Here is a 22,631-nt window from a genome sequence, read left to right on the forward strand (position 1 = left end):
AGGCGAGAGTGAAGGTGCCAAGAGGAGACGACTGGCTCCCTTGCTCGTTATGCCCCATTGAGGAGGAAGAGAACAATAAAGAAAGGCAGGCGAGTAAACAAGGTTACAAACGGGTCTCATAGACAAGCTCATTGACCCGCGCAGCGGGTTTCGAGCGACGCCACGCCGCCGCCCCGACGACGGCTCGAGCTGGACGAATGCCACACCAGACGGCTTCAAGTTGCTCAAAGAGCTCTAGATGGACCCCAGAACCACGTGTGGCGAGAGTGCACAGGGGTCAAAGGCGCGACGGGGGAGGTTGAGTTGAGCAAAGGTCGGGCTAGCTCTGCGATGTGGCCCTGCGATATCGCCAGGTCGGAGATGGTGCCCGGTGCCGACAGCCCAGGCTTGCCAGATTCCGACGGATGCCAGATGAGGCAGAAGAATACCAATTACCGAGGCAAGAAAGGCACTGGTCTGGGAACAGGGTCGCGAGCGAGCGTAGGGCGGTCAGTCGGCAGCGACGGGATGCCGTTGCTGGAGCAGAGGTCAGCGAAGACGGCGAAGGCGAGGGCCGTTGTGGTGATCGCCACGAGTTGGAGTCAATAGTTTCTTCCTCTGCATCCACCACCGAAGACAAAGACGGATCGCAGTGCGGGACGGACGGCCAGGCAGGGCTGTCCTGCTCTGTCCTGCGGGCACGGAGGGGGGAGACAGCAGCACACGGCGACGATCCGGAGGCGTCGAGAAGGAACGGACCCATGTTCGCTGGACCCGACCTACGCTGCTCGACATCGCCCAGCCCAATGACAGGCATCAGCAAATCGCGGCTGCCGTCGGGCTGGGCTGGCTTTTGGTTCGTGTCGTCGTCGTTCTCCAAGACCGCTGACGAGTGATCACTGAACTTGTCACTGAACTTGGCTTGGGGGGAGAGAGAGCACTGTGTGAGTGCATGGCACAGGGGTGCTGTCCCGGACGACAAGCCTTCCGAAATTAATTGCTGCGAGATGGTCGCCGACCACCTCCCCGAAGCAACCCCTCCCGTGGCGCCATGCACCAGCCCCCATTTCCATTTTCTGTATTCGTACGGGGTGCCTTTGCAGACTGATGAACAACAGCGGCCGGTCCTCACTTTGGACCGTCACTTGCACCCGTCAACCTCGCTAATCCTCTTCCCTGCTCCCTGCCCGCCGGAAAGATCAGCACGCCAACGCTGTCAATTGTTTCTTCTCGCAACCTATGCCGAGCTTTGATAGGAGCCTGGGGCGTGGGCTGGTCTTCCGCTCCCTCACTTCTTCTCTCTCCACCACCACCCTGACGGTAGCCAAGCAGAACGACGTCTGCCAGACGCGCTGCAGGGGCATCTTTGCAGCTAGTGATGTGCTGTTGCATCGAGCCCATGCCTCTTTGCGCCTTCGCGAGCGCCCTCGCCTTGTTAATCGCACTCCGTGACATTGGCCGATCGTAGTGATGCCTTCAGCTGTGGTGTTCTGCCTCCGTCATGGATTGTCGACAGTCCAACAGGGCTCCTACCGACCGCGTCCCCGCTACTCGGTCAGGCTGCCGCTACGACGCTGCTCTCCACGGCCGAACCCATTTGGTGGCTCAGAAACCCGGCGCCAATCTCGACAGGGTCGCACTGCATGGACCGTGGCAGGCCTGTCCTGTCTTCCCCATGTTCGTCCTATCGCTCGTTACGGGTGCGCCTACGGAGACAACTTCGATACAAGTCCCATATGCAGCTGCCTACGGCCGTACCAAACTACGTATATGCGCGCCGGCAACTACCACCCATGCTTGCCGCTTCTTGCTGAATCGTACCACGGTCTATCGTCACGGGAGCACAGTATCACATACGACACAGACCCTGAGGTGCCAGTGGTGGTGGACCAGATAACCTGGCCTGGACCACCTCCTCCCCCCTCCATGCCAATCGTCTCTGTCCTCGCTTATTGCGGAACTAGCTTCCGCCGCGGAAAGCTGTCTCGAGTCTTGAGCCTCATGAGCCTATGTGCGGGACATGCAGCGTGATCTCCTTTGACAGGGCTTCCGTGGGGTGAGTTGCTGGCAAGGCGGACTGCTCTGACCAAATGGAGCAATCGTTTCGACGTCCGGCCTCGCCAAAAACCGTCCAGCGTCAAATCGTCGCAACCTCACTGCGCCATCCCCAGCCGCTTGGCACATCCTCGCCAAGTTGCTTCATACCCGAGGCTTCGCAGATCTCAATGGCGATACCTCTCACAGCCCTCACCTCGTCCGCCGTCGCCCCGTTGTTGAGAGCGCCTCGCAAATGGCCCTTGAGTTGTGGGTTGACCTGTCGTTGTCAGGATGATCCTAAACCCAGCGGCATCTGACTTACATCCTGGGGGATGAGCCCGGCAATGAGCACGTATGACGTTTCCACGGGGGACAGCACGTTGGTGTTGCTCAGAATATACCCATACATTAGCCGTGCCGTCAGGCCCAGGTCCTCCGTACCAGACCTGTCCAGCTGGCTCAGGATCCGTCTAGAAATCTTCCCGTAAATGTTGTTCCAGAATTGCTGCCCACGCTCGATGATCTTTGACGCGGGTGTAGCGTGGACATCTTGATGCCGCGCCGTGGGCGATACGGCGTTGAAGTCACCGTCGCATGGCTCATCTAGGAGGTGCTCCGGTGTCGCCTTCTTCAATTCCATGAGCGAGTTTATTGCCTGACCAGCGTCAGCGAGTGCCCCCCTTCAACCTCTTTCTCAGGGATACCTTGGGTAGACCTCCAACGGCAGATGCTTTTACGAGGGCCTCTCTCAACTTCCTCGACATCATGAGCTGCTCGTCTGCTCCGGGTATATCATCACCAGGCCCGGCACCGTGTCTCATGACATGCCTGTAGACTTTGGGGATCTCGTCGGGACGATTGAGAACCATCAGGGTTGTTGCTGCGATAAAGTACCAGGAGTGCCTGGGGATGTGCGGCCGGCATCTTATAGAAGCCATCAGTGCTGGGGTAACTACAGGAGCAAATCCGGATGTCATGGTGGTGGTCATGATAAACGTTCAACTGCAAGCCATGAACCCAGGACCATCTTCAGCCGTCAATCACGCTCATGAGTGAAGGCCGGGAGAAAACGAAAGACCTGGTCCTATGATCCGTGATGCCTCACCTCAGTGTCGGGATCGGGGACGGTGATGTCGGGGTTCATTGGATGGGGTCCGGTCCGGTCGGATCCATTGCCCGGGCCTTCCATCGGAATCGGCCTAAACTAGTTCCGAGGGTGCTGGCGAACCATCACGTGCTCAGCCTGGCACCTGCCGGGGTGTCCTGCGTCACTGCTCAGGTAATCCACAGCAGTTGAGTGGATGCTTGTCACTAACGTGGCATCTACTACGAGCTCCGACGCACCACGCCAACAGCGCAAACGGGACTCTCTCTGGCTTGCATCAACACCATGGGCACTTGAGGGCCGCCCTCATTTCAAAATACAAATCCCGTGCTTTCAGCCCATCGAACGCGAAGATGAGGCTCGCGTGGTACGCAGGGGTAAGTCCCTCGTGCCGCTGGAGAGCTATCGAGCTTCGTTCGCATAGCTCCAGCCTCCAACTCCGCCTCTCGGACGACCAACGTGCTGACCCTCGACAGGTATCCACGGCCCTGGCGGCCACGGTCGTCGTCTCGGCCTTCCACCAACGAGCGAACTTTTACTCGGCCATGGTTTACCTCGCGCAGAGTAACTTTTGCCTGCTGGTTCGTCTTCCCGTGCAATCGCGAAGAAGCTCCGCTGACGTGTCCAGGTCCTGGTCAACTTCATCTACCTTATTTACGGCACCATGATTTACGGCCTGCAGCGACTACTGTACGGTCCGCTGCGACAAGTCGAGGTTGAGCAGCTTTCAGAAAGGGCGTGGTTCGCGATCACGGAAACATGCCTGGCGATGACAATCTTTCGCGAGGAGATTGGAGCATGGTTCCTCGTCATGTTCACCGCACTGGTGACAGGCAAGGTCTGGGGCTGGATTGGCGACGGACGTGTCGAGGTCCTCGAGCAGCAACCGCCCACGAACCCCGGCCTCTTCCACACCCGACTCAGCATCTCGCTTCTCCTGAGCTTAGTCTACGACATATGGCTTCTCCGATACACCGTCAACACGGTCATCCAACAAGCGCGACCCAACATGATGGTCATGTTCCTCTTCGAATTCGCCGTCTTGGCGACGTGCTCGGCACGAACCGGAATCCGCTACATGGTATCGGTGATGGAACAGAACATAGTCAAGACGCAGACTAGACAGCGTCTGGAGGAGCGCCGAAGACAGGTCCGCGAGGAGCGCGAGGAGCTGCTTCGCCAGCGAGAGCACGACAACGGCGCAGGCGACGACGCGGATCTCCCTCGCGAGGAGGACGTTGACGAGATGGACATCGAGGTTCCGGGGTGGGAGGCCAAGGGCCAGTGGATTCTGATACTGGATCTGTTTGCTGGTAAGCCGGACGACTCCCGCTCCGCCGACATTACGCTAACCCTCTAGACTGCGTCAAACTCGCCATTTACCTGGTGTTCTTTGGAATCCTCCTGACCTTCTATGGCCTTCCGATCCACATCATGCGTGACCTCTTCATGACCGCTCGCTCCGTCATCAAGAGGGGCTCTGCTCTGTGGCGCTACCGCAAGGCCGTCGAAGACATGAACAAGTATCCCGATGCCACGCAGGAAGAGCTGTCGCGGGAGGACACGTGCATCATCTGCCGCGAGGAGATGCGCCCCTGGGATCCCAGCGCTGGGGCGGTCGAACGAGTGCGCCCCAAGAAGCTCCCGTGCGGACATATTCTCCATTTTGGGTGTCTCAAGAGCTGGCTGGAACGTCAACAAGTCTGCCCTACCTGCAGGAGCCCCGTCGTCGTCAACAACAATGCTGCTGCACCACAGAACCGCGAGGCGGTTCTCGCCAGAATCGGGCTGGGCGGACTCGGAGCTGCGCCCGCGGCCCCCGCCGGTCAGCAACCACCTGCGGACAACGCGCCAGCCGCCCCGGGCGGACAGCCTGCGCAGCAAGCCCCGAGAAACGGTGCCGCCCGGGTGTTCCAGCTCGGTCCGCTCCGCCTCGGGTTCGCTCAGGGCGAGAACATGCAGCAGCTGGCCCAGCAGATGGGCGTCCCGCCAGAGGCTATCCCGACGCCCCTCGGCCAAGGAGCCCCAGCCGGCCCCTTCACCCCAGCCGCGCAGACGCCGGGAGCTAACAACATGTCGGCAATACGCGGGCAGATTCAGCACCTCGAGCAAATGATCCAACGTGAGGTCCAGTCTCTTCAGCACATGCACCAAGAGCTGCAGACGCTCCAGCTTCTCACGGCGGAGCTGGGCCGCATCCGCCAGCTCCAGCAGCAGCAGGAACAGGCGCAAAACATGCTGCCCAACACTGGCGCGGCTCCCGTCGTCAACATCGGAGCGACTCAACTGCCGCTCCCGACGATGCCAATGACGCAGGTTCCGATCCACCCAACACTACGGGTGAACGGGCCTGTCGTGACGAGACACGGGGCTCCCAACCACTCCAACGCGATACCCGCTGGCAGCGCCGAGCTCCCGGAGGGCGTCGTCATCCCTCCCGGATGGTCTCTTCTGCCTCTCCAGCGACTTGACGGCACGGCCGCATCTTATGCCCCCCAGCCGTTCCCCGAGTCGGCACCCTCTGCATCAGGCGAGACGAGCACTTCGGAAGTCCCTGCATCCACACAACAATCAACCACCACAGCGCAAGCTCCGGAGACGAGCAGCCCGGCTGCACAGACTGCCGCCACCTTCACCGAGCCTCGGCAAGAAAGTGTGCCCGGCTCCAGCGCGTCTACGGGGCGATCAGAGCCGCCCCCCGTCATCGCTCCGAACCCGGTGCTCCCGAACTGGGGCGGTGCCAACCAATTGTTTGGCAACGGCCGCGGGCTGTCGGGCCTGGGCAATCCGGCGCCATCCGAGTCTTCGGCCGACGAAAGGCGAGATGAGCCCGCCAGCAGGAGCTCGGAGACGGCCGCGGCAAGGGAGGAGAGTGCGGAGGACGAGCACAAGGGCAAGGGCAAAGCTGTCACGGTCGAGGAGGCCGAGGACGATGAGTAAACGATGCGGGACAGTAGGCATAGTCAGCGGCGTTCGGGCGGATCTGGCCTTGGTGTAAAAATCATACCACTTTTGTAGGAATACTAGCGCATGTTTTATGCAAAACAACAAGAATGACCAACTGTTGACCTGGAGATGTGGTAGATCGTGGTCGATTAGACATCATGACTGCTACGCGCGCCGCTGTGGTTGGACATGATGGAATATGTACCCCTCGCTACTCCTGCGCCCAATCCCCCAGTCGTCTCAACACTATACTCGTCGCTAAACATGCCAGTTGCTATAGTACAGCACAGCCAGCAGCTCCTCGCCTGCGCACGCTTCACGCAAGATCAATGCTGCTCGATTAGACATTAGACGGGACAGCTCACGGTTCATCACCCACCAGCTCATGTGTCGAGCACGTCGCGCTCCTGTTCCGTGGGCAGTGCGGGCGTCTCCCTCAACGGCACGTCTTCGCCCTTCTCCCAGGCGGCGCCCGGGCCCTGATAAGACGGTTCCGGAATGGCAGACGACGACGACACGGTGCCGGGGGTCCGGGCTGCTGTCGAGTGATCCGTCTCACCACCAATATTGCGCACAATGCTCGAGGCAACGCCGCCTTTTACCGGCTGCGGGCTGAGCACCACCCCTCCAGATGACTGCGCAACATAAGTAGGTGAAAAAATACCCTCAGAGCCGAACGGCAAGGGGCGTGTTGGGATCTCGCGACTCACACCCTCGGGACCTCCTTCACCACCAAGCTTCTTCAGCAAAGCCTCAGACTGCTGCTTAGCCAGTTTCTGGAGCTGAACTGCTGGGTCCTTTTGTATCCGCGGCACGTTAGTCACATCACAAAGACAGTCTGCGGGGGTCCACCGAATTCCATGTACACATACCCAGTCAGACTGCGGCGGCACGCCATGGGCGGCCGGCAGCTCCTCCTCGTCGTCGCCTTCGCTGGCACCAGGGCCGCCACCGCCCCAGAACTTTGGCCGGCGAATCGGCGCGGGAGTGACTGGAAGACTTGGTCGGTCGACTACGCTGGGGAAGTCGGTGAGCTTGAGCCCGTGCTCCTTTGCCACCTTCGCAACAGGTGTGCCGCCCAGCGACCCTTGGCTCCTCCCACGACGATGCTTCTGAAGACCCTCGACATAGCGCTCGATCTCGGGCACTTCGTCCCAGGCATTGGTACGTGTGAAGGCGTTCCAAGGATCCGACGTGGCAACTCTGATGGTCGGGGTGGCTGGGGTGCTGGGCTCGCTCTTTTGGCCAGTCGTCGATGATCCTATAAGAGACGGCTCAGCAAGAGCCTGGATTGCGGATGACGCCGTTTTCTCACCAGTTGTTGTGCTCGAGGGCTCCTCGGCCGATGGCGATGCCAGTTCCCCGGTAAAGATGCGGGTCGGTTTGGGCTGGTTCACCTCCCAGGGGAAGATGGGTCGCGGCTTCTGCGTCGGCGGCGCAGGCTTCTCCTTGGGGACCTCGTACCACATGTTGCGCGGCGGGCTCGGGTATCGTTCGGGAGGCACAAACGGAGCGGTATCCTGAGACATTTCATACACCTGCGACGGGAAGTTGAGAGCCTCCGGCCTCGAGTCTGCGGGGGGCGGTTGTCTAGGCCGCTTAGTCCAAGGTCTGGCACAGACGGGCAGTGAAAAACATACCTCTGAGCATCCCATGCTGGCACGGGGGGGTTGCTTGGCTCTCGCGGCGGCTCCGCAGGTGGCGGTGATGGACCTCGCTCCTGGTGCGCTGGAACCTGCTCTGGTCAAGTCTCAGCTTGCGGTCTGGGAGAAACATGAAAAGACTCGCTGGAAGGGGGTAACGAGGGGCCAGCCTGATACGCAATCTCAGGCCGAGGTCCTTGACCGGGGTCACGGGGCAGCGATCCGTGATACTGGTGCGGATGGGACGGGCCATGATCACGGGCATCCTGTGGGGGAAGGCAGCGCGACGCGACAATGCTCACCCGTTGATGCTACGTGAGCAACTTGCGGCTGGAATTCTCCCTTGGTGAAGTACTGTACGATTTCCGGGACGTTGTCATGCTGTGGAGGGGCAGCAGCTTTCGTCTCCTGAATTTGACCTCCGTCAGCATCTGATCTGGACGAGTGGTTTGTGGGACACACCGTGGCTCTGTAGTGGCGATCATAGACGGCCCACCACCTGCCGACCATGTCCTCGAAAGGCGAGTCGGTCTGGCTCGGTTGGCGGCCCTTGAACCAGGGCTTGTCGGGACCAATGAAGTGGACCATGTTGATGCTCGACTGGAAGTGGCGGAAGGCGGGGACGTATTGGTAGTGCGCCGAAGGAGTGACGTTGTAGGTGAAGCTGATGCGGTTGTACGTGTTCTTGAAGTGCATGTTCAACAAACCCTGGTCGGCGCCGTCGAACGAGATTCCTCGCTCGGCCATGGCCATGAGCGCATAGTAGTCGCCCATGTTGGGGCTGAGCACCATGACACCCGTGTTGAAGAGGTCCGGCCAACCAATGTCGGGCGCCGCAGAAAAGGGCGCGGCGATGTCGAACAGCTCGTCGGGAGCCCGGTACGCAACGACATCGGCGTCAATGTAGACAATCTTGGAGAATTGGGTCTGTCTCCACAGGTTGACTTTGGTAAAGGCAGAGTGCAGATCGGGGCGGTTCATGAGGTAGAGGTTGGCGGGTCGGTCGTTTCGTATTCTCGGCACAGGGATTACATGGTCGTAGACGGCCTGGAAGCCAACTGGTGTTTAGCACGAAGCTCGGGGAAGCTCAGAGTGTGGCGGGAGTGGAGATATTCGCACGGGAGCTCAGCTCACCTTGAGTTCGGTGATGACCTCAGCGGAGACGGTATCGAGCGTGACCAAGACGGCGAGCTGTCTCGAGGTGCCGGCATCACGCAAAGAATGAGCAAGAACTAGTGCGCCTAGCACCAAAAGTGTGAGCATCGACACAGGAAGCGGATTGAGCGGGCTGGGCCTACCTGGAAGGTATGTGTCGTTCAACAGGAGCTATGGAAGGCTGGCGATTAGCTGTTTGTTTACTTTTTGGGGGTTTTGCATCGACGGTTGAGCCCCACGAACCGTTGCATAGACCTGATCGCCTCCGCGAAGGGCCGCCATTGTGAAGACGAGGCGTTCCGAGACAGACGCGAAGCCAAACGGACACACAAAAAAAAGAGCGAGACAAAGACAGGTGCGGGCGTCAGCGAAAGGCCATGGACAATATAACACAAGTGCTCCGTCAGAATTGGTGGTGTAGCACGGCAAAAGTTGAAGTTGGGCGACTGATGGGAGTGTGTGGCGGGGATAGGCGCCGTGCGCTCTGGGTCCAGGTCAAGGTCCAGGTCTAGGTCGAGTCCACTCGCGGTGCGGAGAGAAGAGGAGGCGTGGAGTATTCGTAGGTGGGAGCAGAGCTCCGAGGTGGGCACAAGACGCAAGGAAGCCGGGGGTACCTTGCTGTGCTCGTGTTCAGTTGGTGATGCCCCAGGGATCCTTGGAGGCTGCACGAGGACGGGGAGAGGAAGGGAGGGGAAGGAGGAGACGAAGAAGCAGGAAACCCAGAGATTATGAGTAGGGGCGAGGAATTTGTTGACGTCCGTTGCAAGCGAGCATGCGTGCAGGCGGGACGGGAAGTGGTCGGTTGATATGTCTGTGGCCCGTAATTATATATCGTTAGCGAAGAGTACGTGTTAGTCGCGATACGATGCGATTTTTTCCCCCCTCTCCCGCGAGAAGCTTCAGATATCATCGCACAGCAAAAATAAGTGTGTAGCGTGAGAAAAGAACGTACCTCGGGTGGACGTCGCAGAGAATAGAATACCAATGGCAAGGAGTCTCGGGCAGGTCTACTTCTTGGTCGACGAATAATACTCGTGATACAATAAAAAAATCGAACATGTATTGCCAGCAAGGAAAGCGACGATGCGCGACAAGTGGCGCTGGCGAAAGACCCCAGAGCGCTGCAGGGCCGGATAGGACAGAGAGGTCGAGGTGGGCCGGGTCGTGGCAAACAGCAGTGCAGCACTAGCAAGGCCGTTGCAGCATGGCAGGAGATTGCGGCGGGATGAGGTGGTACGGATGGATACTGTCGAGACTGTCGAGACTGTCGAGCAAGTCAGCGGCGGAGATGGTGATGATGGTGATTTCAGACCGCCTCTTCTTCGATGATACCCAGATGCATGAGGAGAGAAGAGTGCACCGAGGACCTCAAAGCTGAGACGATGTTTCGCCTCTGCTCTCTGATCTCTGATCCGGTGGGTGGCCAACTTCCACCAAACACTCTGCCGGGTTTCCCTCTCTCTCTCTCTCTCTCTCTCTCTCTCTGGCTGGACCACCAGAATGACGCTTGAGTGAGAAGTTCCCACCTTTTCCCCCTGTTCAGACGCCAATGGCATGCCTGCCTACTCACCTACCCTGGGTATCCAAGAGAAGATTGCATGGTGTAGTGTAAGGTATCCGTACATACATACCTCAAGCGCTGTGCCGTGGCCACTTCATTTCTTCTTCTTCTCAAGCGATGCCTTCCTTGTGCGGGCTCGAGGAGCACCTCCTTTATCCTCCGATGCCTCTGAAAACCCTTCAACACGACGCGCGACATTTGTGCTATCATTTCATTCCCGAACCTGCGGCATTGAGAGACAGAAGTATCTCTGCCCATTCTTCCACCGTTCGGGGCTGATTCTCGGCCGTCTAGGCACCTGTGCCTGTTCCACAACCCGTCACCTCCCGGGAATCCGCGTCGACGCCTTGCAGGGTTCCATGCCCGCCGCGGATGTGGAGGGTGCAAGACACCTCATCTGGTGCCGGTTTTCTGGCCCCAGGACGGGGTGTCATTGCTTCACGAGAGTGGTTCGTCGACAATAGGTGACGGGCTCAATGGCAAAGCTCATAAGGAGGCATTCCATGCTGGTTGAGACACGTGAGGAGACGAGAGATGAGGAGAAGCGGCCGCTATCGTGTAGGTATCCCTCCCTGGCGAGCTAAGCAGAGCTAAGATGCAGCAAGCTAGGTGCTTCGCGTATAACAAGAAAAATTCAATGGAATTAGACTGAATTACAAGAGCCACAACAGCGTCCTATCTTTGCATGGGCCGTCTAAGATGGACCCAGGTCCGCAGACTGGACGATAATAATAACAACAACAACCTAACCTAACCTATGCGCATTGCCATCCACCTGCAGTCAGTGCAATGTCGTAACGGCGAAGCCAAAGCATTCTGCTCTGCCCTGCCTCTGCCGATGCTCTGCTCGTCTTATTGCCGGCCCAACAACCCCACCGTCACTTCTATCGTTGCGTCTTACAGTGCACAGCTCCATGCCCAGGTTATCCGTACTTGAGACGAGGTGGCAGACCGTCTTCCCCAAAGCTTCCCCGCACCCGCCACATCCTCCCGCCAGGTCCTGCCTGCCACCGACGTGAAGGACAGGACGGGAAGCTGGAGGTTGGAGGCTGGAGCTCCCGCAGAGTTCAAACCCAGCATCCATGCGGCTAGTTATGCCCGCTGCAAGTGGGCTAGCCTGCCTCTGCCTCTCCGCGTCTCCCTTTGTTGGAGAGACCGCTCTCGGCGGCCACCTCGAGCAAGACAACAGTGAACCAGGACTCGTCCCGTCTTCGTGTCTCGAGCTCGTCTGCCTTTGCCTTGCCTGCGGACGGGCTGAAGGCGCCGAGGTGCTGACGGTACCGTGCCTCACCTCCTTCAGAAAACACAGACGCTGGAATGAAGACCGTGCCGGCCCGGATGCTGGATTAAATCCGCACTCCCCTCGTCCTTTTTCCCATCCGTTCCAGGTTTCGACCGCTGGCCCATCAACCCAGAACCGACTTGCTGCTGCATCGTCATTCATCCCTTCTGTGCCGCCCATCTCACAACCCCAGGCCAAGGGTCCATCACCTTCTGCCGCTCTGCCCCCAAAAAGGAGAAGAGGCCCCCATCCATCCGTCCATCATCAACCTTTGATTGACAATCCAGACTTGGCCATTCAGAGCTGTCCAGAGGCAGAGGCAAAGGCAGAGGCAGAGGCTGAGGCAGAGAGGCCCAGAGGGAGCCATGTCCTCCGATCACTCGTTCGAGCTGCAGCCCCAGCTAGTGAGTCCTGATCTTCACCGTCCTGCTCCATCCATCTACCTTACCCGCCGTGGTCCCCCCTTTGCAGTCGCGCCCTCATTCGCTCCATTGCCATGCAACTCTCCTTCGTACCACTGCTGCACGGCCGGGCATGTACCCTCCATCCACGTTAGCCCTCGTCGAGTCCCCACGATATCCTCAGCAGTGAGATTGCTGGTCACAAGTGTGGATCATCCGGGGAAACCGACCTCACAACCATCCCTGCCTACGTCACACATATGCCAAGCACACCACAGCGACACCGCGCAGCATCTCCAACCTCGCTTCGACTTGGTTCGAGAGGTCACCCTGTGAGATACTCAACTTTACCGCCCGGTACGCCTTGCCGGCGAGCGGAATATGTATCCGAGTACCTGTGCCACCGATCTGCACCCAGGGTCCATCCGGTACGGCATACATATCGACATGTCGGACTAGGCCTTCCAGCAACCCCCGTCCTCTCTCATCTGCAAATTACCGCACCGCCTTCAATTTCCCGCATACCTTGTTTGTGTGGCTTCTGCTTGCTTCCCGTTTGAAAGGGGAAGAAAAAAGGTCTAGTCGAGCGGGACTAACTGTATTCCCCCTTCCTGTCTGTAGCCGCTCCAGCCCGCCGCCGCCTCGGAGCCAAGCCCGCGGCGCCTAACCCTTCTCGACCTCCCTTACGAGCTTCGCCTAGACATCTACGAGCTCCTCCTCCTCTCCCCGGAGCCCGTCATAGTGTCCAGCAGTCGACGTCAGCTCCGCGTAAAAGTCGAGCCGCCGGAGCACCAAAACGCCTACCTGCGTGCCCCTCGGCCCACAGCACGCACCGTGCCGCTTAGTCACAGGCGGCCTCACGTCGAGGTGCTGCAGACGTGCCGTCAGATCAACCGCGAGGCTACCTCCGTCCTCTATCGCCAGAATGACTTCGTCGTGGGTTTGAAACTCTGCGCCAGGGGCGACAACAAGGTCGACCCGCTGGATCTGGCCACCTTCTTCCCGTCACTCCTCCGGAGGTCGACGATTCTTCAACTTGCGTCCATCACCTTCCGCGGCGCCTGCCTCTGCCACCACTGGCTCACTCTCGCCGCTGGAGAAGGCAGGGCATCCACCGGAGCGGAGCTGGCCCGCGTCTGCAGCAGCCAGGCCGGGGGAAACAGCGCGTTGTCGGATACCGCGGACGCTCGGGAGGCGTACCTGATGCTCAGCAATGGCCTGTGGGATCTTGAGAAAGGTCTGCCTCCATGAACCATACGCGCATGATCGTCACGATACTAACCGGTCGCAGAATCTGGGAGAATCAAAGTGTGCGCCTTCTGCAACGCTAGCTATGGCCAGCACTGCTTTATCTGGGGCTCAGGCTCCTTGGCCTGGCGTCCATAAAGCGTTCTCTGCATGAGAGAGTCGAACGAATGATGATAAACAGGTGCAAACGATATATGGGTTTCAATATAGACTGCAAACAGCGACAAGGAATAATCGTAATCATCTATTGATATCAAGCATCTGGCTCATCCAATTTCAGGCCCCCGTTTCAGCAGACGCTGTGAGACAGTCTTCAAGCTGAACGATGCTACAGATCCTTCTTCAGTCCGCGGTCCTGCTTGTGAGTCATCTCGTAATCAAGGTGTATGTAGGCTCGCTCGACGTCTGGCAAGCTTTCAAGCTTGACCTGCAGTGCTTCGGCGACGCCGTGTACATCGGCCAAAGTGTTCTTTCGGTCCATGACTATGTCAACCTCTGCAATCAAGCGCGGCCCGGAATGATAAACGCACACCGTGTTAATGCCCTGTATCGCCTCAGAGTGAGTCAGGCAGACGTACGTGATGAGTTGCTGCGTCTCGACCGAGGCTGTGACCCCCACGAGCAACAAGAACTCAGCGATGGCGGTGCGCGACCATAGGATAATCACTATCACGGACAGTATCATGGCACCGGCTGGATCAATCCACCATTTAAGCAGTGATCCGCCGACAGAGGTGAGGATTCCGAAGCCGTTGACCAGAAGAGCGTTACGATGGTCAGACCACAAAACCCGGACCTGGGAATATCGGTTTCGCAGGGAAAAGCAGTAGATGAACAGAACCAGCTTGGTGCCGAAGGCTACACAGAGAGAAATGACGGCCTCGGACTTGAGATTCTTAACATGCCTATCCGACGTAATATCGCTGAGTTCGCGGGCGGCAAAGGCGATGATAACCATCGAGAGACTAAGAGAAGCCGGCGGATCGTCAGCTCCCCAGGGACAGAATTATCTAGTCCTTTGTGCTGCCACTCACCTCATCATCAAGTTGCAGAATATGATGTTCCCAACTGTCTCTAGGCGAGACTTGCCCGCTGGGAAGCGCCGGGGGTTGACCTTCTTGGTAGTGCGGGCGGACAGGATCAAGGCCAGGTAGCTCAACGGGTCGAAGATGACATCGGCCGTTGTGGTTATCAGAGACAACGATTCCGTCTTGATGGCAGCATGCAGCTGAAGGGCTGCTAGAACAATGCTGGTACCAAAAGAGCCCCATATGGCTATCCTAAACCGGAGATGGCTGTCGCCGGCTTCCTGGCGTGCGTCGGCAACATGGTCGTCGACGGACTTGAGCATGCGCTCGATCGCCGCATTCTGGGTTTCGTAATATTTCTGAACCTGTCTGCTCCGGCACCATGGGCCAATCTTGGTATGCCGTGGTTCTCTCCTTTGGGACGTGTCGGCTTTGATTTGAGCAAGCTCCTCCGGGGTCTTGAAGGCGCAGGATAGACCATAGGGGTCGGGCTCGGTGCCTCCCCCGGGCACACGAGACTGGCATTCGACGTCAATGACATCTGAGGTGTGCATTAGCCCTGACCCGTTCGTCTTGTTCTTGGCACGAAAGAGGGTCTCCAAAGCTGTACTAGTTGCATTGGCCGGGACCTCTTCGCTGCTGATATTCGAAGAAACACTCCGAGATGAGTTTCGAGACGTGTTGGCGAGATGCGAAGGTGTGTTGAAGTGGAAAGGATACGGGTGCATAGTAATACTTTTGGATAGGTCGGGCTCCATGGCGGCGGTAGCGTGAGGATTACAAGATGACGAACGAAGGAGCTGTTCCTGCAAAGTCTTCAGAACCTCGGGGAAGTGTGACGAGCCTGGCTGACCGTAGGGGTTGACGCGGTTGAGGATAGAGGGCAGGTGGAAACCGACCGTCCGCTACTGGCCACATAAAGCTTACATCCAGATCTGACCAGTCAGAATAAACATGAATGTGGCGAGCAAACAAGACGACCTGTTGAAGTTTCGAGGGAAGCTACGGTACCTTGGTCGACGCAGATGCTTCGTGGGTGTTGCGGGGAACGGAAGCGACTGTTGACGTTTACCCACGAAAGAGTTGTCCTTGAGCCAACTGTTCCTTCCGCTCTGTCGCCTCTTAGCTCATCACACGAGCCTCGGCAGGAGCTGCCGTCGCGATACCAGAGCACGCTCAGCCAAGTATCTACGCATGGATGCTTTCTTTGACGGGAAGATTTCTGTTACGTGATTGGATGACTTGCAAGAGCATAGTGGCAACGTTGCAAAAGCCCCGAGTCTCTGCGGTTATCATGGCAGTGACAACGTGAGGGGCGGACGTCAGCACATGCGAGGGCAATCAGTCTGCACCGCTAGACGCAATATATGAAGGAACATGAGTCTGTAAGATGCCGTAGCCGTGTAAAGGCAAACTGAGGAGAAGCGTAAAAACACCAGGTGGCAAATCTGACTATCATAAAAGGCTACATTTACGAGCACACGAGCGGCTAGATGACCCTCGCAAACCCAAGTTTCCTACAACTTGGATTCGGGCCTCGCCGAGTCACCCGCGCGCTCCAGAATCCAGTCTCCGACGTCTTTGAAGAAGTCTTCCTTGCAAAGATCGGCATGCAGCTGATGGTACGCACCCTCGTACGGCTTGTGCGTGCAATCTTCGATGCTCTGCGCGCTGTACCATTTCTTACTGGCATTGAAGCACGTCGTCTTGTCCTCGGTGCCGTGGCCTAGCCAAAGGCTCTTGACGTTGGGGCTCAGACTGAGCTTGCCATGGGCCAGCGCGTCTGTCCGCTCCAGCATGCCCGCTAGACCCTCAAGCGTACCGGTGTTGTGCATGAGGTCGTCATCTTTGATGCTCTGCTGCACCGCCTTGTCCCGCGTCAGGTTTTCAGCGGGAATCTCATTAACGAGCTGCTTCGTCGGGAGCAGGCGGCTGGCAAGCTTGCCGAAAAAGACCTTCAGGAAGCTAGGCTCCTCGCCAGGGGTGAAGGCGATGAAGGGGCTCTCGAGCAGCCAACCGCGGACCTGGCCGACAAGCTCATGATACTGCGGGTCGCTGGCGAGGGCGAGGACCTGGCCGCCGCCCATGGAGTGGCCCAGGACGAACACGGGCGCATCCGGCGATGGCAGCTTGTCCCGGATGAAGGCGGCAACATCGGAGAGGACGCGAGATGTTGGCCCCGTAAGGCCTCTCTCGGCTGGCTTGGTCACGCTGCGGCCCCATCCACGCTGGTCCCAGGCGAAAACCTGGATGCCACGGCCTGCAAGGTAAGAGAAAAGCTCCGGATAGCGTCCGATGTGATCGCTGAAGCCGTGGACAAAGATGAGCTTGGCCTTGATGGGGCCTTGGGGCTGATGGACCTTAGTTACTGGGTCGATGTTGTGTGAAGGTGACGTTGAACTCACTGTGTAGGTCTTGGTGTGGAGCTTCTGACCTTCAACCTCGAAAGTGCCTTCGCTCTCGCTCGCCATGATGTAATCTGGTTGAAACAAGTATGCTCCGATGCCCGAGTGATGAATATTGCGGGTAGTAAGCCACGGCGTCGTGCTGTGTTTGTTGTGAGAGCTCTCTGGTTTGTGATGAAAAGCATTCAGGTACACTCTCCCTTGTCGGGGTACTTTCACGTGCCGTGGGGGACGCAAGACAATGCCATCCCCAAGTAGTCAAGTGGTGGAGGCACTGACCATTGTGGCACCCAACAGTCATGACAGGACTCCGCTTGCGGCATGGGAGCTCGACGCCCCCAGTATTGGCAATACTCATGCAGTACTACCTAGACCTCAATATCTATCCGGACTTCGTTGAATTTAAGACTTCCAAGCTTGGGGCGAATTGATGGAGTGATCAATATCATGAGCAGTGCGATGCTACCAAACCTTTAGGCTTATTAATTTATCTCGGTTCTTGTCCAGCAGCCTCCAGACGTCCTTCCAGGTCGAGTGGAGTTTTTCTATGATGCTGTATAATTGTGAATAACTATCTGGTGATACATGGTTTGACAGCGTGTGCCGCACCGAGCAGCGCGGTTCCTCCGTTGCTGCAACCCGCCTCGAACGTTCAGGTCCCGTTTTGCATGATATAAAACACTAGGAAACAACAGTACAGCCAGCCAGCCTACCTTTGCTCCTCGCCAGCCTTCTCCTTTTTGCTACTAGTGTCGACGTCGACATCCTCCTCATCGACCTCTTCACGTTCAAGGTCCGATTCAATCTCTTCCTCTTCGGTGATGTGGCCTCGGTCGCTACGGGACTCGGGGATCTCGCCGCCGCTCATCTGCCACTCCATGAGCTTGCTGAATGCGCTCTCTGGGTTGGCCGAGAGCTCGGTGTATTTGCCAATCTCGGCGACTCTGCCGTCGTTGGAGAGGACAATGATTAGGTCGGATCGCTTGATCGTCGACAGTCGGTGTGCAATCGAAATCGTCGTGTTCCTGCCCTTGAGCAGCGACGCCAGAGCAGCGTTGACAAGAGTCTCGGACTCGGCATCCAATGCGGACGTTGCCTCATCCAGAATGAGAATATCGGGGTCTTTGATCAGAGCACGCGCAATGGCAATGCGCTGCTTTTGACCGCCAGACAGCTGCGATCCCCGGGCGCCGACCTGTGTGTCCAAGCCAGCGGGAAGATCGCTAATGAAGTTGCAGTTCGCCTTGCGGGCTGCCGCAACGATCTCGGCTCTGCTGGCGTTGGGCTTCCCGTAGGATATGTTCTCCGCAATAGTGCCGGAGAACAGAACAGGCTCCTGCGCCACCATGCCGATGCGACGTCGCAGCGACTTGATGTTCATCTTGGATATGTCCACGCCATTGATGGTGATGGAACCAGACGTAGGGTTGTAGAAGCGCAACAAAAGACCCGCGACGGTTGACTTCCCTCCGCCAGAGGGCCCCACGACGCAGACGTTGCTACCGGAGGGGATCTCGAAGTTGAGGTCGTTGAAGATCTTGACGGCCGGGCGCGTGGGATAAGCGAAGGACACGTTTGAGAAGCGGATAGGGCCCTGCGCTGAGTGGACCTTGAGTCCCACGGTCTGCGAGATGCCTGGCTTCCTGTCCTGGAGCTCGAACAGACGGCTGGCGGCGCCGACCCCCTTCATCAGTTCCGAGTAAAACGAAGAGAGGCCAAACAGACTGGAACCCGCAAAGGCCGTGTACATCATAAATGACGTGAGATCTCCCAAGGTCATGGCACCGTTGCGCACAAAGTTGCCTCCAACGATCAGCATGGCGAGAATCGTCATGTTGCCGGCCCAGCCCGTCGAGGCGAAGAACGTCGCGGCGACCGTAGACTCTCTCTTGCCGAGGGCGAAAATCTTCTTGACCTGGCGGTTGTACCGAGAGACTTCTTGAACCTCGCCAACGAATGCTTGGCTGGTCTTGACGTTCCCGAGACGCTCCTCCGCGATTTTGGTCAGTGTGCCCAGGTTCTTCTGGATCCCCTTGCTGATGTTCCTGATCGAACGACCGTAGAAGAAGGCCCCGACGGCGACCGGCGGCAGCATGATGAGCAGAAGGCCGGTGAGCTTCGGGCTCAACCAAACCATGACCACGAAGCCGGCACCTCCGCTGAACAGGGCTCTCAAACCGTCGCTGATGTTCTGGGTGATGGATTTGCCCACAATGACTGTATCCGAGCTGAGGCGAGAGATGAGGTCTCCCACACGATTCGCGTCGAAGAACTCGGCATCTTGTACGTAGGTTCTCCTGTACAGCTGGGATCGCAGCCGGGCGACCACTCTCTCGCCGACGATGCGGAGAAGAATCACCCTACCAAAGTTAGCCATGGCCCCGATCGTCAGAATGGTGCCCAGAGCCATGAAGAACTGTGGCATGGTCAGACCAAACAAACGGGCATCTTCTGACGGGTCCTTGGTTGCGATGTCGAGAATTCTGCCGACTGAAAAGGGAATAGACATGGTGACGCTGGACGAAATGACGAGGAAGACCATGGCGAGCCCCAGCCACCTCAGCTCCGGACGCGCGATCTTGATCAATCGCCAGATCTCGGAGAATCCAGCCTTACCCTGAGTCTTGCCCTCCTTTGACAGCTTCGCACTCAGGTTCACCTGGGCCGCTTTGGCCGCTCTCTCGCTCTTCTGGAAGTCGTCATGTTCCGGATTCTCCATCGGCTCAGTCCGTCTGGAGCCATGCTCGTCTTCTTTTGTCGTTTCAAGTTTGGTCGGGGCGGGGACATCTTTCTGAGCGCGTAATCCGGCCGAGAAATAGCGCAGAACGGCGATGGAGATGGGGGTTTGAGGGTTTCGAGAGGATGTTGTCGGTCGTGACCCGGTACCGAAAGCGCGGGCGCAAAAAGGTGTGATGATTTGCCCAGAGGGCTTCGAGCTGTAGCTTCTGGCGGGCGAAAAGAGTGGATGTTGAATGACTGAAGGCGTCGTCGTCGAAGCGCTGCGCAGGCCGGGGATGGACGCCAGCAGCGAGCCCGCTTTGCAGCTCCCGACGCGGTGCGGGAGCAGCACCGCTGTTCGCGCTGCCCCCGTGGCCATTTCGAAATGGTATGGAATGATTTTTGTCTATCTCATGGGCGGCGCATAGTTAGGAGGTGCGGGACAAGGCTGCTTCATCATACGGAATGGTTGAACGAATTGCGCATGCATCCGGCCATAGCTGGCTGCTGGAAGAGGATTATGATTCCGTCATCGGTCTGGTTCAAAATTTACCATGCACTGGGGGGGGGTTGTTGCTGACACGCGCTGCAGCCTGCAGCAGCCCGGCATCTCGGCGATAGTCGGGCCGGCAGTGTCTTCGCCGAAGCCCTCCGCGCCCCGTTGCCTTCCGTTTCTGCCGAGGCCGGAAATGCAGAGCTCTAAGCGTTAGTCTGTACGAACCTCACGATGCACCCGCGTGTTTGATACACTGGCCTCATCCGCTTTGCTCCATCACACATTCTTTTGCGTCCTTCTTTGTGATCGCGACTGATTTGACTTTTATTAAACTCAACCCCTAATGCTCTCACAAGTGGTGCGATGCTGCAGGACCCAAGCCGGGGGATCGCCAAGTCGGGCCTGCGTGCAGCCGACCCCATAGCTCTCTCGATGCACGGCATGCTCCAGCGTTGCCGTAGCCTGCTGACTAGGATGATGATGTTACTTCAAGACCGAATAACTATACCGTGAATGACTTCAAATCAGCCCAGTCTTTGGTCACGGCCATATAAACCAAGACGCCTTCCAGCCGCTCTCTAAAGTACCTCCTAACATTACATGCTCCTCTGACTACCCCAAATGTTCTGCATTAAAACGTGTCAGATAAAGCCCCCAGCGACATTTCTTAAGCTGTGGCGTTGCTGTCCTTGCGGAGCATCTCTGCCACATCAGCGTCGATTCCGTCGTCTCCCCCAAGGTCAGGGAAATCGTCCCCGTCTAGCCGGCGCCTCTTGTTAGATCCGTTTGCTGATACCGGAATGGACTGATACTGAGAAGCCAGGTTCGAAAGCATCTCGATGCCAGTAGCGGGAGGCGGCTGGAAAGCCTGGCTTGACGCCGATCGCGCGCGATCTGCCTCACCTTCTCGGAGAACAGGCGGCTCATCGTGGATCGGGGGAGGGGTCAACGCTTCCACGCTAGGCGGCGTGAAAGCCTCGACCGGAGGAGGCGTGAGCGCTTCTACCTCTGGTCTCTCTGGTTCTGGACTCGCAGATGTTCCGTTGCCCGGCGACTGAGAGGCCTCATGTGTTGGCAGTCCACGCATAATGGCGAGCTCGACCTCACGTCTCTTCTCCTCAGTTTCCGCCTTTCGCTTCGTCAGCTCGGCGTACTGTTTCTCGTCATTGACAAGCGCCTCCTGGTTCGCGTTTAGAAGCTTCTCCAACTCGCCAATCAGATCCTTGCGGGCCTTGACGCACTCGGCAACGGCACCCTCTGCGCTTGCCAGACTCTTGAGCAGACCATTCAGGCGTGCGGCATAGACAGGTGCCGAGGGAACTGGCGTGGACGGGTCGGTGAGCTTCTCAAAATCCTGGTTGGCGGTGCTGATGGCTGTCTTCGTGGGCAGGTTGAGCTTCGAAGCATTCTGGTACGAGGTTACGACTGGGATGAGCTCCGCTGGGACTGAAGGTCCGCCACCGATGCCAGGCCCTCCAAAGCTTGCCTTCGCGGTTCCACGGGCCTTGTCAAGCTCTGATAAATGTTAGTATGGCCCTTGAGCGGCCGTTGATGGACGTACCGTCGATGCGCGCTTCGATGGCTTGCTGGATGGGGGGTTCGAAAATGAAGCGGTCCTTCCAGACATCCACGACTCTTCTAATCTTGTTCTGAATCTCGGCCGGCGCGCCCTTGTACGCCAATGCCGTAGCTTCAGCGACGACGGGAGAGAAGGCGACTAAAAAGTCTTCCTTATGCCGCGCCTTTGACTGTTGGGTGACCTCTGTGGCGTGTTAGCGAGAATTAAGGCAAGGCGGCGGACCAGCATCTGCTTACCGTTGGCAAGGTAGATCAGGCTCAGCCGTTTTGTGCTTGATGAGTCCCGCAAACGTTGAAGCCAGAGCTGGACTGTGCGATCCGCATGCCTCCTACGAGTTGTCGTGTCAGTGCCATCATTGTTACCATCCTGGAGCCAGAAAGCTTACTTGTGGAACATGATCCATTGAGCTGCCGTGGCGATACTGTCGTGACTCTCATTCAGTGCCGACAGCTTCGCCAGCACGGCGTCGTCGTTGTATGCCATGACTGCTCGGGTAAACCGCGTTTATGCTGCGAATGAGACGGGATGAGGGCGCGCAGTGAGCTCTGCGGACGCGACGTCGCCAATCCGAGTAACCCTGGGCTCCGTTGGATGGCGGTTGGCGATTGATTCCCGTAGAGGGCACCTTATGGCACTACCTGCGCTTTGGGTCTCGATGCGCAGGATTGGGGTGCTCCAGAGTGAGAAGAACCACAGCAGGCGCAAGAGGTCTACGATCAATCACTGGGGGCTGAAACTCCAGCAGCAAACACCCTGCTTGCGCAAAGTGTCCGGTTCAGCACATCAGGCGTCCTTTGAACGACGAAAGCAAATGGCGCGAGTGAGAGACTGCAGACCTATCAAATGCTTCCTTTTCTGAGATGAATTGAATGTTTTGCCGGGTAGAAGAAAAATGAAATGTATGAGCATCAGTTCAAAGGTCAAGATGAATCAAAACATTTGCTCCTGGCTCAGACGGATTGCTCTTACCTTAATAGAAATCCGATTCGCGGTACCGGGGTTATGCAGGTAAAGGCTGTGACTGGACTCCAGCCACGACGCAGCACGG

At 57.8% G+C, this 22,631-nt stretch overlaps 9 protein-coding genes across 9 annotated transcripts; 3 read left to right on the plus strand and 6 right to left on the minus strand.

Annotated features, from left to right (window-relative positions):
• Positions 1-2,116: 2,116 nt before the first annotated feature.
• Positions 2,117-2,993, minus strand: CGGC5_v005264 (Uncharacterized protein; the record flags this gene model as incomplete). Its single annotated transcript, XM_032034036.1, has 3 exons — positions 2,117-2,293; positions 2,339-2,671; positions 2,721-2,993. 3 exons carry the CDS (start codon positions 2,991-2,993, stop codon positions 2,117-2,119), a joined length of 783 nt encoding a protein of 260 aa, XP_031893494.1.
• Positions 2,994-3,474: 481 nt separating this feature from the next.
• HRD1 (ERAD-associated E3 ubiquitin-protein ligase HRD1) lies at positions 3,475-6,061 on the plus strand (the record flags this gene model as incomplete). The annotated part of the gene is made up of 4 exons (XM_032034047.1): positions 3,475-3,498; positions 3,598-3,702; positions 3,750-4,434; positions 4,482-6,061. 4 exons carry the CDS (start codon positions 3,475-3,477, stop codon positions 6,059-6,061), a joined length of 2,394 nt encoding a protein of 797 aa, XP_031893495.1.
• Positions 6,062-6,383: 322 nt separating this feature from the next.
• Positions 6,384-9,147, minus strand: gyg-1 (Glycogenin-1; the record flags this gene model as incomplete). Its single annotated transcript, XM_066151420.1, has 12 exons — positions 6,384-6,399; positions 6,447-6,546; positions 6,627-6,702; positions 6,778-6,864; positions 6,940-7,328; positions 7,383-7,657; positions 7,708-7,807; positions 8,013-8,118; positions 8,173-8,757; positions 8,845-8,951; positions 9,009-9,036; positions 9,109-9,147. The coding sequence occupies 12 exons, from the start codon at positions 9,145-9,147 to the stop codon at positions 6,384-6,386; spliced, it is 1,908 nt and encodes a 635-aa protein (XP_066009020.1).
• Positions 9,148-10,543: 1,396 nt separating this feature from the next.
• Positions 10,544-11,078, plus strand: CGGC5_v005267 (uncharacterized protein; the record flags this gene model as incomplete). Its single annotated transcript, XM_066151421.1, has 4 exons — positions 10,544-10,670; positions 10,721-10,875; positions 10,912-10,984; positions 11,032-11,078. The coding sequence occupies 4 exons, from the start codon at positions 10,544-10,546 to the stop codon at positions 11,076-11,078; spliced, it is 402 nt and encodes a 133-aa protein (XP_066009044.1).
• A 995-nt stretch (positions 11,079-12,073) lies between these two features.
• CGGC5_v005268 (uncharacterized protein) lies at positions 12,074-13,495 on the plus strand (the record flags this gene model as incomplete). Its single annotated transcript, XM_032034069.1, has 3 exons — positions 12,074-12,112; positions 12,731-13,346; positions 13,401-13,495. The coding sequence occupies 3 exons, from the start codon at positions 12,074-12,076 to the stop codon at positions 13,493-13,495; spliced, it is 750 nt and encodes a 249-aa protein (XP_031893608.1).
• A 190-nt stretch (positions 13,496-13,685) lies between these two features.
• On the minus strand, positions 13,686-15,143 carry MTP5 (Metal tolerance protein 5; the record flags this gene model as incomplete). Its single annotated transcript, XM_032034080.1, has 2 exons — positions 13,686-14,322; positions 14,392-15,143. 2 exons carry the CDS (start codon positions 15,141-15,143, stop codon positions 13,686-13,688), a joined length of 1,389 nt encoding a protein of 462 aa, XP_031893491.1.
• A 759-nt stretch (positions 15,144-15,902) lies between these two features.
• Positions 15,903-16,856, minus strand: CGGC5_v005270 (putative monoglyceride lipase; the record flags this gene model as incomplete). The annotated part of the gene is made up of 2 exons (XM_032034091.2): positions 15,903-16,736; positions 16,791-16,856. The coding sequence occupies 2 exons, from the start codon at positions 16,854-16,856 to the stop codon at positions 15,903-15,905; spliced, it is 900 nt and encodes a 299-aa protein (XP_031893492.2).
• Positions 16,857-17,499: 643 nt separating this feature from the next.
• Positions 17,500-19,887, minus strand: CGGC5_v005271 (ATP-dependent permease MDL2; the record flags this gene model as incomplete). Its single annotated transcript, XM_066151422.1, has 1 exon — positions 17,500-19,887. The coding sequence occupies one exon, from the start codon at positions 19,885-19,887 to the stop codon at positions 17,500-17,502; it is 2,388 nt and encodes a 795-aa protein (XP_066009232.1).
• A 784-nt stretch (positions 19,888-20,671) lies between these two features.
• On the minus strand, positions 20,672-22,066 carry CGGC5_v005272 (UPF0400 protein; the record flags this gene model as incomplete). Its single annotated transcript, XM_032034102.1, has 4 exons — positions 20,672-21,519; positions 21,566-21,766; positions 21,820-21,911; positions 21,969-22,066. 4 exons carry the CDS (start codon positions 22,064-22,066, stop codon positions 20,672-20,674), a joined length of 1,239 nt encoding a protein of 412 aa, XP_031893607.1.
• Positions 22,067-22,631: the final 565 nt, after the last annotated feature.

Source organism: Colletotrichum fructicola, assembly GCF_000319635.2.
Source record: "Colletotrichum fructicola Nara gc5 chromosome Unknown KSG_Nara_v1_contig03, whole genome shotgun sequence".
In the NCBI taxonomy this organism is placed as follows: domain Eukaryota; kingdom Fungi; phylum Ascomycota; class Sordariomycetes; order Glomerellales; family Glomerellaceae; genus Colletotrichum; species Colletotrichum fructicola.